This window comes from Catharus ustulatus, chromosome 3 (assembly GCF_009819885.2).
Source record: "Catharus ustulatus isolate bCatUst1 chromosome 3, bCatUst1.pri.v2, whole genome shotgun sequence".
In the NCBI taxonomy this organism is placed as follows: Eukaryota; Metazoa; Chordata; class Aves; order Passeriformes; family Turdidae; genus Catharus; species Catharus ustulatus.
Genome location: NC_046223.1, coordinates 51803150 through 51818166, shown reverse-complemented (window position 1 = coordinate 51818166; position 15017 = coordinate 51803150). Strand labels below are relative to the sequence as shown.

General features: G+C 38.2%; 1 protein-coding gene across 1 annotated transcript in view; it reads left to right on the top strand.

The window, feature by feature from the left end:
- MAP3K5 (mitogen-activated protein kinase kinase kinase 5) overlaps positions 1–15017 on the top strand; it is a 102433-nt gene that overhangs the window by 68740 nt on the left and 18676 nt on the right. Inside the window, exons 13-23 of the mRNA XM_033055407.2 lie at positions 1262–1357; positions 2770–2851; positions 4288–4421; positions 8216–8343; positions 9322–9458; positions 10082–10187; positions 11770–11927; positions 12430–12607; positions 13432–13452; positions 14528–14705; positions 14804–14972. Of these exons, the coding sequence (XP_032911298.1) occupies positions 1262–1357; positions 2770–2851; positions 4288–4421; positions 8216–8343; positions 9322–9458; positions 10082–10187; positions 11770–11927; positions 12430–12607; positions 13432–13452; positions 14528–14705; positions 14804–14972 (1387 nt within the window). The remainder of the gene's footprint in view (positions 1–1261; positions 1358–2769; positions 2852–4287; positions 4422–8215; positions 8344–9321; positions 9459–10081; positions 10188–11769; positions 11928–12429; positions 12608–13431; positions 13453–14527; positions 14706–14803; positions 14973–15017) is intronic.

Here is a 15017-nt window from a genome sequence, read left to right as displayed (position 1 = left end):
CTTATGTATTAAAACTTACGGAATTTTATAATACAGCAATCATAAAGGGGACTAAGGATCAGGCAATCTTAAACACTTATTACAGGTTCAAATTCCAAGCATTTCCAGATACTTAAAAAAACCATTACATTAGTCAAATAGTCAATCCTTTGGCACAACATAATTCATAATTCTACTTCATTGTGCTGCAAATTAAGTAGTGACATGATGGCTGTCTTGATCCATCTAAAATAGATTGATGTCACTAGGACTTAATGCAGCATGGACAAAGTGGATTTTGTCCAGTATGTTAATAAGCTTAATAAGGAGACTTAATTTGTCTTGGTTTCTCAAATACTGCATTATTTTCCCTTGTAACACCCCTTGCCATTTCCCTCCTCCCTTTTCCAATATAGTAAGAATCAATTATACTGCATCAGCTTGACAGCTGGCACTCAATATGTGACAAAGTTACAGAAAGAGCTATTTCAAATAACATTTAATATTTTCTATAAGGAGCAGAGTAATGACATGCATATAAAACAGTTCTGGTGAATGAATATCTTTGCATGAACTACCACCTGCTTGGTATAGAAAACTGACAACTGTACAAGAGTTTGCACCTCTTCTATTTTTCTATTGAGACATTTATGCATTCATAGGAAAATGACATACATGCCTCCTCTTTATCTTTGCTCTGCAGTTATAGCAGATGAAACCAAAACTGAAGGAAGAAGTGAACAGGCAAGGGTAATAAGATAATTCACCTCATATTTAGATAATCACTAAATTTAAAAACACTTTTCCGACTTACTATCAAGGTACCAATTAACAAGAAACCGAGTAGAAGAATTTGTTTTGAAGATTGAGCTGTGACTGATGTCTAAAACACAAAGAACTCATTATTATAGTTCAAAGTTCAACTTTCTAATATGACCCTGAAAGGGTGCTTCATTCTGGTTGCAAGAGTAAAAATTAAACGCCTTGCCTAAATGTACTGAAGACAAAAATGTCACAGGTCAATGGAAATATTGGTATAAATTTCTTTGCTCCTGTTCTTCCTTGGGCAATGTGTCGATAAGTGGGACAAGTTGAATGATAGCAAACATCAGAATGCGGACTTTGGAGGATACAAGAGAGTGATTTTATAATAAGGAAAAACTAGGATCCTCAGATTTAATCTGGTGCTTTCCCATGTTAAAAGGGTTGGTCTGTATGGTTTGACAAAGTTGGTAGAAGTCTAAATGCATCTTTCCAATAACTTTCTTGGCCATTCTTTCAGCATTTCAAAGTTTGAGGAACGATGCTGTTTCTTGTACGTGCTGCACAACTCGGATGACTTTCAAATCTATTTCTGCACAGAACTTCATTGTAGAAGGTGGGTCACTGCTGTTATTTCAGAAAAAAACATGGGCTGTGATGGGATAGAGGGTGTCTGCATCCACCACAGGGACTGACAGTTTCAGAACTATGGTGAAAGTTGATCTGAGTGTCCTCAGTGATCAGCATCTTTTGTGTGACAACTTAATACACAGCACCCTGTGTACCTTAGTACACTGGAGAAGGATCAAAGAACAAGCTCAGACAAACATTAGAAACAAATAAAATTGTAAATCTAACTATTTTTTTACACACACCTTTCTGGGATTAGTTTTGTAAGACATATCATATGACGGCTTACTAAAAGCATGTCCCCCCATTTCAACAAAGCATCCCAAATTTTAGAATGACTTACTAAAGTGGGAACATTTGGAATAGCAACAAAGTCTGGTCAAGATTTCTCTGTAACTGTAAATACATTTTTATTTACAGTTAAAAACAAGCACACTTGATTTCCTTTACATTAGCATATATTTACATAAGTAAGATTGTACCTGTGTCTCTGCAGGAAATTTGGCAGAGGTTGGGGTGTCTCAGTTTCTCTAAGCTGTGTTTCTGCTCCATAAGCTTGAGGATGCAGTGTTGAATTGATCCTGAAAGCATTGCCAAAGGAAATTTCACATCTTTTTGTGCTAAAATGGCTGCAAATTTGCCAAAAATCACTGCAGTACTCTCTGATAATGACTGGATCCACCTCACAGCCCAATCTCTAGCTTGTTCTTTTATCCATTCCAGTTCGTATAGGTTCTTTTACTATACGTTCATTCCCCTTCACATCTGAGCTCTTCCTAAGACATGAGTAAGCAATACCTTAGCATGACATAGCTTTTGTACTTGCCTTCTTTCAAAAGTGTAGAAGTAATTTATAATAGGATTTTGAAATAGAAAGGTAAGGAAATAGACATCCTTTTAATTCAAGGGAAAACTTGAAGCTAGAATTCCTACACTACAAAAACTCTTCCACATGTAGCAAGACTTCCCAGCACTTCTCATGGTGCTTCAGTGCTTTCAATGGACATAAACAAATGGTGGTATAGGATGAGAATTTCAACCAATCTGTAGCTTTTGAAATACTAATTCCATTAATAATTCCAGATATCATGGGGGTTTTGTACATGTAAAAGAAGTAGAAAAACTTCCAATTTTGATGACTGAATCACCATGTAAACAAATTTTCTTCTTACAAGCAAACTTACACAGTGAATTTATACTTACTGTACAGATTACACTTAAATATACTTATATATACATCATTATTGCATAATATGTAGTTATATAAAATAATTACTGTACTTATGTCCTCTCTTGGTCTCTTCATTACTTTGTTCCTATACTATCTCAAGTTACTGTCTCAAGTTACTGTCTCAAGCGTGTGTTTGGTTTTTTCTCCTCTCTTTTTTTTTTAAACAGATTTTTTGACATGGTGAACAGTATCACTGAAGAAATGGGGAAGACCACAGAGGAAGGGGAATGTGATGGAGACTCTCTAGAGGTATTTGCACTTTTTTTCTCCCAACATACAAAATTATGGGCTTCTAGTCTAGCGCTTCACTGAAGTAAATTATTCATTCCTTTTCCAGGGATTAGTGAAGTGGATTAGTGAAGTTACTGTTTAAGTTGTGTTCTCACCTGGAGTTTTATCTGAAGACCCATGCAGCTGCAGAGGGATACCAGGATATTGGGTGCAATGCAGCACTTAAGAGGTTTAGGCTTTCTTTGAGGTGGCAGGGAGCCGGACAGAATACCTAAGCACCTGTCCTATCGCAGGAAAATCTGGTGTCCTGAAGCTCTAGAGATATCCACAACTAACTGAGAAAGTCAGTGCTGTGTAACAAATACAGACAGCCCTCTGTCTCAGTTTTGATGTTGGCATTTTATAATGCATTCATAACACATTTTATAACTCTCTCTCTCTGAAATCGGAGGTTGGACAAAGGGAAACCACTGGGGTGACTTGTGGCAGGCAGAGAAGAAAAGGCTGTTGAGAACCTTAGGGTGCCTGTTTATTTTAGCAAAAAGAAAAGCAGTGGGTGACTTGATTACAGTGGATAAGTATTTTTACAGGGAAAATAGCAATGTGCTAATAGTCTCTTTAATCTGTTGAATGAAAATGTAATTAAATAATGACAACAAAAGAATTTAATTAAGAGGCATGACTTTAGCATGAAAATAATTCATTGCTGAAACAAACTACTAAAAGAAGTAGCAGATTCTTTCTTTTATTAAAAAGACAACCATCTTCATATGGAAGAAAATAAAAAATACTTTACCTAGGCCTAAGCTACTGGGTTTAGCACAGGAGTGAGCTTGTGAAATTCTGTGTTACACAAGAGGACACATCAGGTAATCTGTCTAACAAATGTTTTTGGGCTGGCCTTAAACTCTTTGAAATTCAAACTCAGCTGAAACCACGCTTAATGCACTGCGGTGCTGACTAAGCTCCGTTGGCACAGCTCTGCTGGCAGAGCCGGCAGTGTCAGAATGGAGGCTGTGCTGGTTTTGGGAGCCGTGGGGAGGTCAGGAGAGCCCCTGGGAGGGATGAGGAGTGTCCTGCCTTGCTCCCTGTGCCCAAGCAGGAGCCAGGCTCTGTCTGGCGCACAGTGAGTGCCCTCTGTTGTCGGCTGTGCTGCGCAGCTCCTGCGGGCAGAGCTGCGGTGCTGCTCTCTGAGACACAAGGTTTCCACTGCACTGACCCGGTACAGCAAAGCTCAGCTTAACGCACTTCCCTGAAAAGGAAGAAGCCACTGGAGAATCATAGGTGTGTCTGCACTGTATCCCAGTTGTCATCTTAGAGTGGTTTTTGCCTTTATCCTCTGTGATCTGCAGAAAGCTACGAGCATGTTGGATTCCTTAGTTATGATCACAGGGTGAGACGGAATGAATGTTTTCTTTCTGTTCCATTTCACGTTGTTACTGTTTGCTTTGCAGTATGATTATGAGTATGATGAGAATGGTGAGCGGGTCATTCTGGGAAAAGGAACATACGGCATCGTATATGCAGGACGAGATCTGAGCAATCAAGTCAGAATTGCTATTAAAGAAATCCCAGAGAGAGACAGCAGGTATAGGAACTGTGGTTAATTCCAAATTCTGTGCATTGCATGATTTCGTCACTAACGTGGTCAATGAATTTGCTGATCAAGGAGTGCCTCTTCTACTGCCCATAAGTTACCTGTCTGTGGTATATAGTGGTGTACCCTATCTTTGTACCTAGAGGTTTCCAAGCTGTGGAGTGTTCACAAGTGAGAATTTAGATATTTGCTGGGTTTGATATTAGTATTTTCTCATTGAAAAAAAACCACTGAAGTGCAGAATATTACTCAGACACCTGGTGATGAGTCCTATCTACTTAGACACACTCAGGTACATCCTTATAAAAGACCTGTTAGAATTCATGATTTGTGCAGTCCTTTAAAATTCTGGACCTGAACTGTTGTCAAAGAAATTTTTCTTTCTTGTTTTTGCACCATTTGTTTTGAAGCCTTATAACATTAGAATAAATCATATGGAATTATTTATTTGTTAATTTTTTTATTTAAATGCAGAATGTCTGTGTATGTGTAACCCTCTCTCTTGTATAAAGGTTGCCATGTAAGGACCAAGCACGTGTTTGTGTATCTGAAGACTTCTGGGTTATCCTATTTTGTACACATAGATTTCCACAAATATTGTGATAAAAGTGATATGAAATCTAAAGTTAAGAGTTTTGAGGTGAAACTGACTGTATTAAACTATCATGTTTAGCTCAGTTTCTTTTTCATGGGTCTGCTTGGGGACTTCCCTTTGGTTATTCTGTTCTGACTTGTTTTTTTTCTTTGATGTTTAAAAATTAACATTTCTAAATATTTTGGCTGTCCAAATGGATATGTGGTTTAATAATTTTTCCATTCTCATAATCTTTTAAAGGTACTAGAACTTAGATTATGGAGAGGGGAATCCTTCCATCCTGTATATTGTTATTCCAAACTGACCTTCAGTATGTCATAATTTCCCAGAAAGTATGGCCTTATTACATAAAACAATCTGTTGACTCAAAATCATTACAAGTTTTCTGTATGTTAAAAGAAATTTGCTTGTAACAATTGTGATTAATAAAAATATAGACTGAATACAGCAGTAACTACTTCAAAGAAAAAAAAAATCCAGATTTTTCTTCTTCAATATACATTATAAAAGATATTTAAATGGAGAAAGTTTCAGGTTAATTGTGCGAAGGATACCACAGAAGAGACTATTAGGAAGCTGTTGGTCATTCATCTAAATGTTTAGAGGCTTCAAGAATTGATTTCAAGTATTATTCTTTTAATGGCAAAGTAAGAAAGAATTATTAATTTACTTCTGGTTAATTGTAACCTGATCTTTTAATACTTTGAAAGAAGTCAACAGAAAGAAATCACTGAAGTTAATTTGTATAATTTTAAAAGTAAGCATTAACACCTTTTCAATTTGTAAAAAATATTTACATTCTGAGTCAGGCAAGATTGGAAATTAAAATATGTCTATGCAAAAAGCAGTGAGTCTTCAATTTTGCTGTATGTTGAATAAAAGCTATTGAATTATTATCAGGAAACATTAGACTACAGAGACACATTCTCTAGTCCAGCAAAGTGGAAATCAGGAAAAAAAGCCAGGACAGCTGCTTGAAGGAGCAAGCATCTACTGGAAAACTCAGACTCCCAAAGGAAGCCTACAAAGGATGGAAGAAAGTACATGTAGCCTGGGAGGAGTACAGAGAAACTGGATATTGGCTGGGCAGCCAGGGACCAGGTTAGGAAACCAAAGTACCTTAAAGAATTAAATCTGGCCAGGGATGTCAAGGGCATCATGAAAAGCTTCTGTAAGTACATGGTGATAAAAGGAAGGCTAGGGAAAACGTGGACCTTCTCCAGAAGGGAACCAGAGACCTGGTTATCCAGGACGTTAGAAGGCTGAGGTATTTGACAGCTTTTGTGCTTTAGTCTTCAACAAGTGCTCCAGCCACACTGCCCAAGTCACAGGAGGCAAAGGCGGGGTTTGGGAGAATCAAAAACCACCAGCTGTAGAAGACCAGGTTTGAGGCCATGTGAGGAACCTGAACATGCACAAGTCCACAGGGCCTGAAGAGTTACTTCCATGGGTTCCCACTGACTGGAAAAGGGAGATAAACCCCCAGTGTTTAGAAAGGGAATAAGGAAGGCCAGAGAACTAAAGGTCAGTCATTTTACCTCTATGCTGAATGTGATCATGGAACAGGCCTGCTTTAAAACTGTCCTAAGGCAGAGAAAAAATAATGAAGTGATTGGTGACAGCAGACACGGCAGCACTAAGGGCAAATCATGCCTAACTAATCTGGTGGCCTTCTGTGACAGGGTTACAGCTGTGGCAGATAAGGGAAGAGTGACTGACAAGGCCAGCTTGGATAAAGCCTTGAGCAACTTGGTCTAGTGGGAGATGTCCCTGCCTATGTCAGGAGGGCTGGAGCTCTAAAGTCTCTCCCTAACTACAACCATTCTATGATGATGATTTAGAATTTTTGTTCATACCATTTAAAGTCTTCTAGTAATTAAGTCCTAAAACAAAAAACGCTTCATCCTAGGGAAAAATTTTCTTATGGCTTTATTTTATTTGCAAAATTGTTTTGTTGCTCAAGTCTCAACTGTGCTGTTAAAAAGTGCAGGAAGAAGAATTATAATGTTCTTACTGCTGCTGCTCAGAATTAGTATCTCATTAACAGAACTCAGGAATACAATCTTTGATTTTGCATTTCTGTGTGACTAATAACGTAGTCAGAATCTTTATAATCACGTGGAGAGATAAGGCAAAACTCAAATTAGTTTTTAATAAACAGACTCAGAGTTGCATAATCATACTTTTCATTAAACAAATAATTATTTTCTATAACAGTTGTTCTCCAGTAGGATTTTCAGGTGACCACTTTTTTTTCTTTTCCCTGCACTTTTTTAAGAGTTCAGCCTCCACTAGTAGCTTGATGCTCTTTGAGGGAGAGGTGATAGCTACCTGTGCTATTTGCTGTTGCAAATGTTGCAGCTACTTTTCACATTTGGACTGACAGAAGGAGGTCAGTGTCCTTCATCTATTTCAGCTACCCTGCAAGTGTTGCCACAGATGTTAGTGCTTTAGAGAAGATAGCTACCAGACTGTCAGCATATTGTCTACATTTTGCCAGAAATACACAGAAAATACATAAAATCTGGCAGCTGATCCGCCTCCAAGGGAAGTGTTAGGGCAGGCCTAAGTTAGGAAGAGTGTCAGGGTGGACCTAATAACATCAGGTCAGCACATCAGCTGCTGAGCTCTGGTGGTGTTCAACACTGGAGAAAGATCCTGACTCCAGAAACTGGCTTGGCTAAAAGGCTGTTGAAAAACGCTTTGCCTTGGACTAAATTGAATTTGGTGAAATTGTTTTGATCTCTCCATTAATGATTTCTGTTTTCTTTCTCTGATACTTCAGCAGAGACTTCTACTTTAAAATTTAAACGGGAATTCATTTTCATTATTAAAGTGTTATTATTTATACACTAGCTTTATAGTTTACTAGTTCACTTTGGCACCAATATAAATCCAACCACTTCCAAAATTTCTTACTGTCTTGGAGTTAGTCTGGAGTGGAGTTTGTTTTTCAGAATTTTTTTTCCTCACTTTATATATGTTTGTAACATTTTCTGTGTATGAATACACAATATTATATGTATTTTGTAGATGTTATTTTTATTTACATATGTTTACATACTATTTTAGTATGTCCTGGTCACAACCAGTGTTGTTAAATTCATTTAACAAATACTCATTTTCAATTTAAGCTGTTTCAAGGCTTTCTTCACCAAGATGAAGAATAAACTGGTTCTTTGCTTTCCAGGTACTCTCAACCTCTGCATGAAGAAATAGCTTTGCATAAGCATCTGAAACACAAGAACATTGTCCAGTATTTAGGTTCTCTTAGTGAGAATGGCTTCATCAAAATATTCATGGAACAGGTGCCAGGTGGTAAGTTTTGGGGGAGACTGGTTTGGTGGTTGATATGTTTGTTTGTTTTTTTAGCATTTTAAAAGAACAAAAACATATAATAGGGCCATGAGATACATTTTGTACAGGTGTAATATTCTGTAGTGTCCCTTTCTGAAATCAGTAGGGAACATTGTATCTTCAAACTGCTTGAGTAGTTAGATATGGTGTGCTACAGATAAAGCTCAGATCATTGCTATAGCAGGTGAGCTCCTTTTACCTACAGATCAGTGGTGGACTGACCCTGGCTGGATCCCAGCTGCCCACCAAAGCTACTCTGTTACTCTGCTCCTCACCTGGATAGGGGAGAGAAAATGCAACACAAGGCTCATGGGTCGTGATAAGGACAGGGAGAGATCAGTTACTGTCACAAGCAAAAAGGACTTGACTTGGGGAGACTTATTTAATTCATTGTCAACCCAATCAGAGTAGGGTATTGAGAAATAAAACCAAAGCTTAGACATACATTCCCCCACCCCTCCCTTCTTTCTGGACCTAAATTCACTTAGGATTTTCTTTCCCTTCTCCTACCAGTGGTGCAGGGGGATGTGGAATGTGGTTAGTTCATCAAAATTGTCACTCCTTCCTCCTGAAGGGGAGGACTCCTCACTTCCTTACCCTGCTCCGGCAGGGATGGGGTCCCTTCCAAGAGAGACAGTCCTCTGTGAACTTCTCCAATGCGAGTCCTTCCCATGGGCTTCAGTTTTTCACATACTTCCCAAGAATTTTTGCAAAATTTTTGCTTTCTTTAATTGAGCAGGCCAGTGTTGATACAAATAAGCATTTGACTGGAGAGGAGTTTGGTTATAGATGAGATGTCTACAGTTGGATTGGGATTGATACTTGCTGTTACTTTTTTCCTTTTGGGGGAGAAAGCAGAATAAAAAGAAGATTTTATTAATCCTCATTAATAAAAATGAGGATTTTTTTATTCTCGCTTTTTGCTCTCTAAAATTATAGGCAGTCTTTCTGCTCTTCTACGATCAAAATGGGGACCATTAAAAAATAATGAGCAGACAATTGGCTTTTACACCAAGCAGATTCTTGAAGGATTAAAATACCTCCACGATAATCAAATAGTGCATCGAGACATAAAGGTAAGAATTTGCAGAGAATTAAGCCTGATAGTATTATGTAACTGCATAGACATTTATTTTTCCTGTAATTTAAAAATGTTTTTACTGCAAGCTCTCTGCTATTCTGAACCACGGGTTAGGTAGGTGAACTATTGTTGATTTCAATTTGCACCAACAAAATATGTTTGGGTTTTTTTATTTTAGGAAAATCCACATGTAGCAACTTAATATGTGATAAAGTAGATACTTCTTTTTCTGTTTTCAAAGACATGACTGACATGACTGAACTTTCATAAAATCTGATCGAAGTGAAGAAGATTGTGGATGGGATAATTAGCAAGTTCTTTTCTAAGGAGGTTGCAGAAGAAGAAGTGTTTGGCTTGTTTTTTTAAAAAGTACCATTTTTCCTCTTTTAGTGTTCTTTAACTGAATTCCTTCTGGTAAAAGGGAAAATTCACTTTGAGATGAAGTTTTTGTTAATGGGATTACATAAGGCAGGAACATTATTGATTTCTCTTTCATCTCCTCTCTTAAGAAGTCCCTTACTTAGTAAAAAGTGCATTGTAAAAACAGGTTATGCAAAAAGTCTTAGAGATGAAGGGTCTACAGAGAATAATAATTGCTCTGCATGTTCTTTTCCTCAGGGTGATAACGTGCTTATCAACACATACAGTGGAGTGTTAAAGATTTCAGACTTTGGAACTTCAAAGAGACTTGCAGGAATCAATCCTTGTACTGAAACCTTCACTGGTATGTTCCCAGAGGAGTTCTTATCCTCACTCGAACTGTGTATGTAGGGTCATAATCCACAGATGCTGAACTCTCATTGACTTCAAATCAGTATAAAAGGTTACTGGAAAAACAACTTTTGGATATATAATCTTAATCTATACACTCTACTGGTATACACTGTTCAAAGAGAATGCTGTTTTGGATGTTCCACTTGTAACATCAAAGTCCTCTACAACAGAAGAGCTGTGTCTCTCCTGTGCTTTATTTGAGTCTGTCTCCTTTGTGCGTGTGGCTTTTTCATCTTGCTGATCTTTTTCTTTCATGATTGGCTTGGACATCCTGACTTCATCTCCAGAATCGTGTATCTGTCATTCAGTTGCCCCTCCTTCTGCTTGATAATTTGATTTGGGTGTTAAATCATGCAGTGGCACTGCATTAAATGCAGTAATTTCAGGAATACAAGCTGCATTGACTATAAGCCGCATCTCCGGGTGTTGGCAAACATTTTGTTCTTTGTCCATACACAAGCCGCACCCAATTATAAGCCGCTCTGTCGTTTGCAGCGAGGACCCGCATGCAACAAAGTTGCCAAATAGTAACAGAATCACGGGATGGCGGGGTTTACTGGCTCGGCCCTGCTTGGGGCAGCCGCCAGGGAGCGGCCCCGGCCCCGCTCACCACAGCTGCCAGGAAGCAGGAGAGCGGTGTGCCCGGCCGCCAATGCCACCGTGCTTGTCGGGGCTGGGCAGCGCCGCTGCGCTTGCGGGGGGCCAAGCAGCGCTGCCGTGCTTGTCAGGGGTGAGCGGTGCTGCCGTGCTTGCGGAGGGCGAGCAGCGCTGCTGCGGTTATCTAGGCTGGGCAGCGCCACTGTGTTTGTCGGGGGTGGGCAGCGCTGCCACGCTTGCTGGGACTGGGCAGCGCCGCTGCCGCGCTTGCAGGCTCTCACTTCCGGGTTTGGAAATTTCCTAAATTTGTTAATATATTAGCCACTCCGGAGTGTACGCCGCACTTCCGGGTTGGTAGCTAAATTTAAGTCAAAATGGTGCGGCTTGTAATCGTGAAATTACTGTAATTATGTAAAATGAGAAGTGACTGTTATTTTAATTCCATCCTTTGTTCTTACATTGCTTCTGTAAAAGGAACAGAGTGCAGGATGATGTGTCACATTTATTCCCTTATTTCAGAAAGAAATGTTCCTCTCACCTACTCTTTTTAGGTTAAGGTTTCAGGTTTCTCTTCCTTTTTCTCCCTGGGTAAAATTCAGAGTGCTTTCTCATTTTTTGATCTTAAGATATAAGAAAATAAATGAAAGTTATCTCTGATCAAAAGCTCATTGAAACGTTTAATAATTGTCATTGACATTGAAAAGCGATCTCTAGATCAGTAGATGATATGAAATGCTTTTAGCACGAGTAATATCTTGAGTAGTATTTTGAGTTTTATATAGAATGTGGAAATTCTTGAATTTTGAATAATAAAAGGGGATTTTTAAACTTCTCATATTGCTCACTCCTCAGTCATTTTGTTCCTCCTGTCTTTTAGCTATCTGTTTGCAGCATTATTGCACCTAAGTAAACCAGAAAGAGTCTGTTTTAAACAGGTACCCTCCAGTACATGGCACCAGAGATCATAGATAAAGGGCCACGTGGCTATGGGAAGGCTGCAGACATCTGGTCTCTGGGATGCACAATCATTGAGATGGCTACTGGGAAACCCCCGTTTTATGAACTGGGAGAACCACAAGCAGCCATGTTTAAGGTCAGACATCTTCCTTGTACAGCTCAGAGTTGTATTTCTAAACACAGGAAATCTGATGACTGTTTTGGAGAAGCCGGAATTAGAGGTTTCAAGAAAGGGAAATACAGGAAGTGCTTGGGTTGTGAGGATGTTAAGAACAATTATCTGATTCATCCGAGAGGGAGTGCTGTGTATTTTTTAATAGATTAGTAGAGATATAGCAGCTATTCAACTGGTGTTTAAGGAAAAAAACAAGACCAAACTGAGAAAAAGAAGCAGTTTTCTGTTTTGTGAAAAGCCTCTACTTGCAGCTGCGAGTTTTTTTAAATATAATTGTTTCTGCAGTTTGCAATAGTTGGAGGGATTTTTCCCTCTTCATTTTTCTAATGAACTAGTTGTATAAAGTTAATATTAAAATCTGAGAATGATATACCATTTTTACTATCTAAGCAGTTCTTTGATGTTGCTAACTGTTTGGGGTAAGAACAGTTTAGGCTATTGTTTCTCCCTTTATTTTTCTCAGGTGGGGATGTTTAAAATACACCCAGAAATTCCTGAATCCATGTCTGCAGAGGCCAAGGCTTTCATATTGCGTTGCTTTGAGCCAGATCCTGATAAAAGAGCTTTTGCTCATGATCTGCTTATAGATGAATTCTTGAAGGTTTCAAGCAAGAAAAGAAAGTCTCCTTCAAAGCTCTCAGGTAAGCATTGCTAAATTCAATCTGGAAGATGCCTCTTGGCCATGGCACTGTTTCCTGAAATTGCTGATTTAGTCTTTAAAATGAGCACAGTGGATCTCCATCCACTGTGAATGCTGTTGTGGCCTTCTTTACCATCAGCTTGCTACAGAAACACTGCTGTAGCAGGATTCTGTTATCATGTTGTCACAGAAGTCAATTTCTGTAAATATTTCTGATAAGATTTCTAAAAGCCTGTTTATGATTTTGTGCACTTTTTATGGTTGTTAGATTTTTGTATCATTTGTTTTCTGTTTTTTAATTTGTGTATATTTCAATTGAAAGAATATTTATATATTTTGTGTAAGGTTAGAACATGCTATTAGATCTCAGTGGAGTTTTCTACATAAGCAAAATTAATCTTTGTCACAGAGCAAATGTGCATACACTGCGGGTTTTTATTGTTTAATCAAACTTCATTTTCAGGAAATGTTCATTTCCTGTAGTGTTCTAAATTATGGAAAGTAGCAAAGGAGATTTGAGAGCAGTAATAACATATTCTATTGTGTGTGGATATATATTTAGAAAAATATCTTCTGTATATTTTTAGCATGATACTTAAAGAAAGAAAAACATCAGGTAAAGAAGATGATAGTTGATGATCACTTTTAATGTGGTTTCCACCCCCTCAGAATAAAATTAAATTACACTAAATTACACTTTTGGCGACTGCAACCAGGAGAATTGAGATAGTCCATAAAAATGGGAAGTTACCCTTTAGGCTATGTTATTTTCTCAGTTAATTTCAGCATGTTTAACTTTCCTTTTTCTTTCCGTTTCTCACACAGCTCTTTCAGCTAACACAAATGGTGAGTTTTAACCTACTTCTCCATCAAAAACATGCCTGATACTGTAGTTATCACTTACTCTGGTATAATTTGTCAACACCAAAAAGTTGGAACGAGAAGTGGTCACAATTGTGAAAATAAGTGACCTCTCTCTGTTAGGAACATCTAATTCATTGTGCATATCTGAACTACTGTTTTTAGTTCTACCAGACTATGGCTTGATTGTCCAGGCAGGTGGGTGATACAGCCTTGAGGGGCTGTACTGTCATTTATGAGGTCATTTGGTGGAAACCAATGGCTGTTTTATAGTAGCCAGAGAGCCAAGGTTTGTGGAGAATGATAACATAGATTTTTATTAGACTAAATTCTATAACTGAAAAACCAGAATGCATTTAAGACCCCTTGTCAGACCAGGGTACAGGATACTCATCTCTTTCAGGAAATGAACTGGCAGAGTGAGGGGGGGAACTGAACACACACATAGTTACCTCCATGCTGAATTGGTGTAAAAGCACATTTTGAAATGTGCACATGTGAAATAGATATGAGTAGCTTCCTGCAGCGGTAATGCGTGCTCTGGATTTAAAACTAAAAGTTCTCACTTAACTGCATGTCTATTATTATCAGTCAATGATTATGAATTAATTAAACCTGTACAAAGTAATCTGATGAAGAAATATATCTTGTATATGTTATAGTATATATACTTATGTGTAGTGCATATATAAATATATATTCATATACACCCATAAAATTAGGATCTCGGAAGGTATTTGGATGACTTACCATACAGAAGCATTTTCCTACTGCTAGAAGTCATGATAGGAAATGCATGTTCACTTCAGTGCTGAAGTTCTCTGAGTGAACTCACAAGAAGCCCAGCATTTCCATCTTTCAGAACTGAAAACACACCTGAAAGATAACTATATTCCAGATGAAAAAGCTTTAGGAGTTTTTTGTCAATTTTTTTTCTAATATTTTGTGTTGATGTGTGGGAAGGCTGGAATTTTTCTCTCTCCTCTGAAAAAATAATCTTCACTTCAAAACTCTGATGGTGTTATTAAATTCTAATTTCTGAATATTCCTGTACAAATAGAGTATCTTCGGAGTATATCCTTACCTGTCCCTGTTCTGGTGGAAGATACAAGTAGCAGCAGTGAATATGGTTCTGTCTCACCTGATACCGAATTAAAAATTGATCCATTCTCTTTCAAAACAAGAGCCAAATCCTGTGGCGAAAAAGATGGGAAGGGAATCCGGTCCCTTTTTCTGAGGTAAAGAGCTACCTGACATTTTTGTTATGCAGTAGATTAGGAATGCGTGCGTCGGGATGGTTTTTATAATGTTTCTTTTCACTGTGTCTTTCATTCAGCATCCCAGATGAACATTTTGAGGATCACAGTGCACCTCCTTCACCTGAAGAGAAAGATTCTGGTTTTTTTATGCTGAAGAAAGATAGTGAAAGGAGAGCCACCCTCCACAGAATTCTAACTGAGGACCAAGACCAGGTTGTGAGAAACCTGATGGAAGCTTTGACTCAGGTAATTTCAGAGGGCAGCAAGAAATATATGGAATTCTAAGACTTC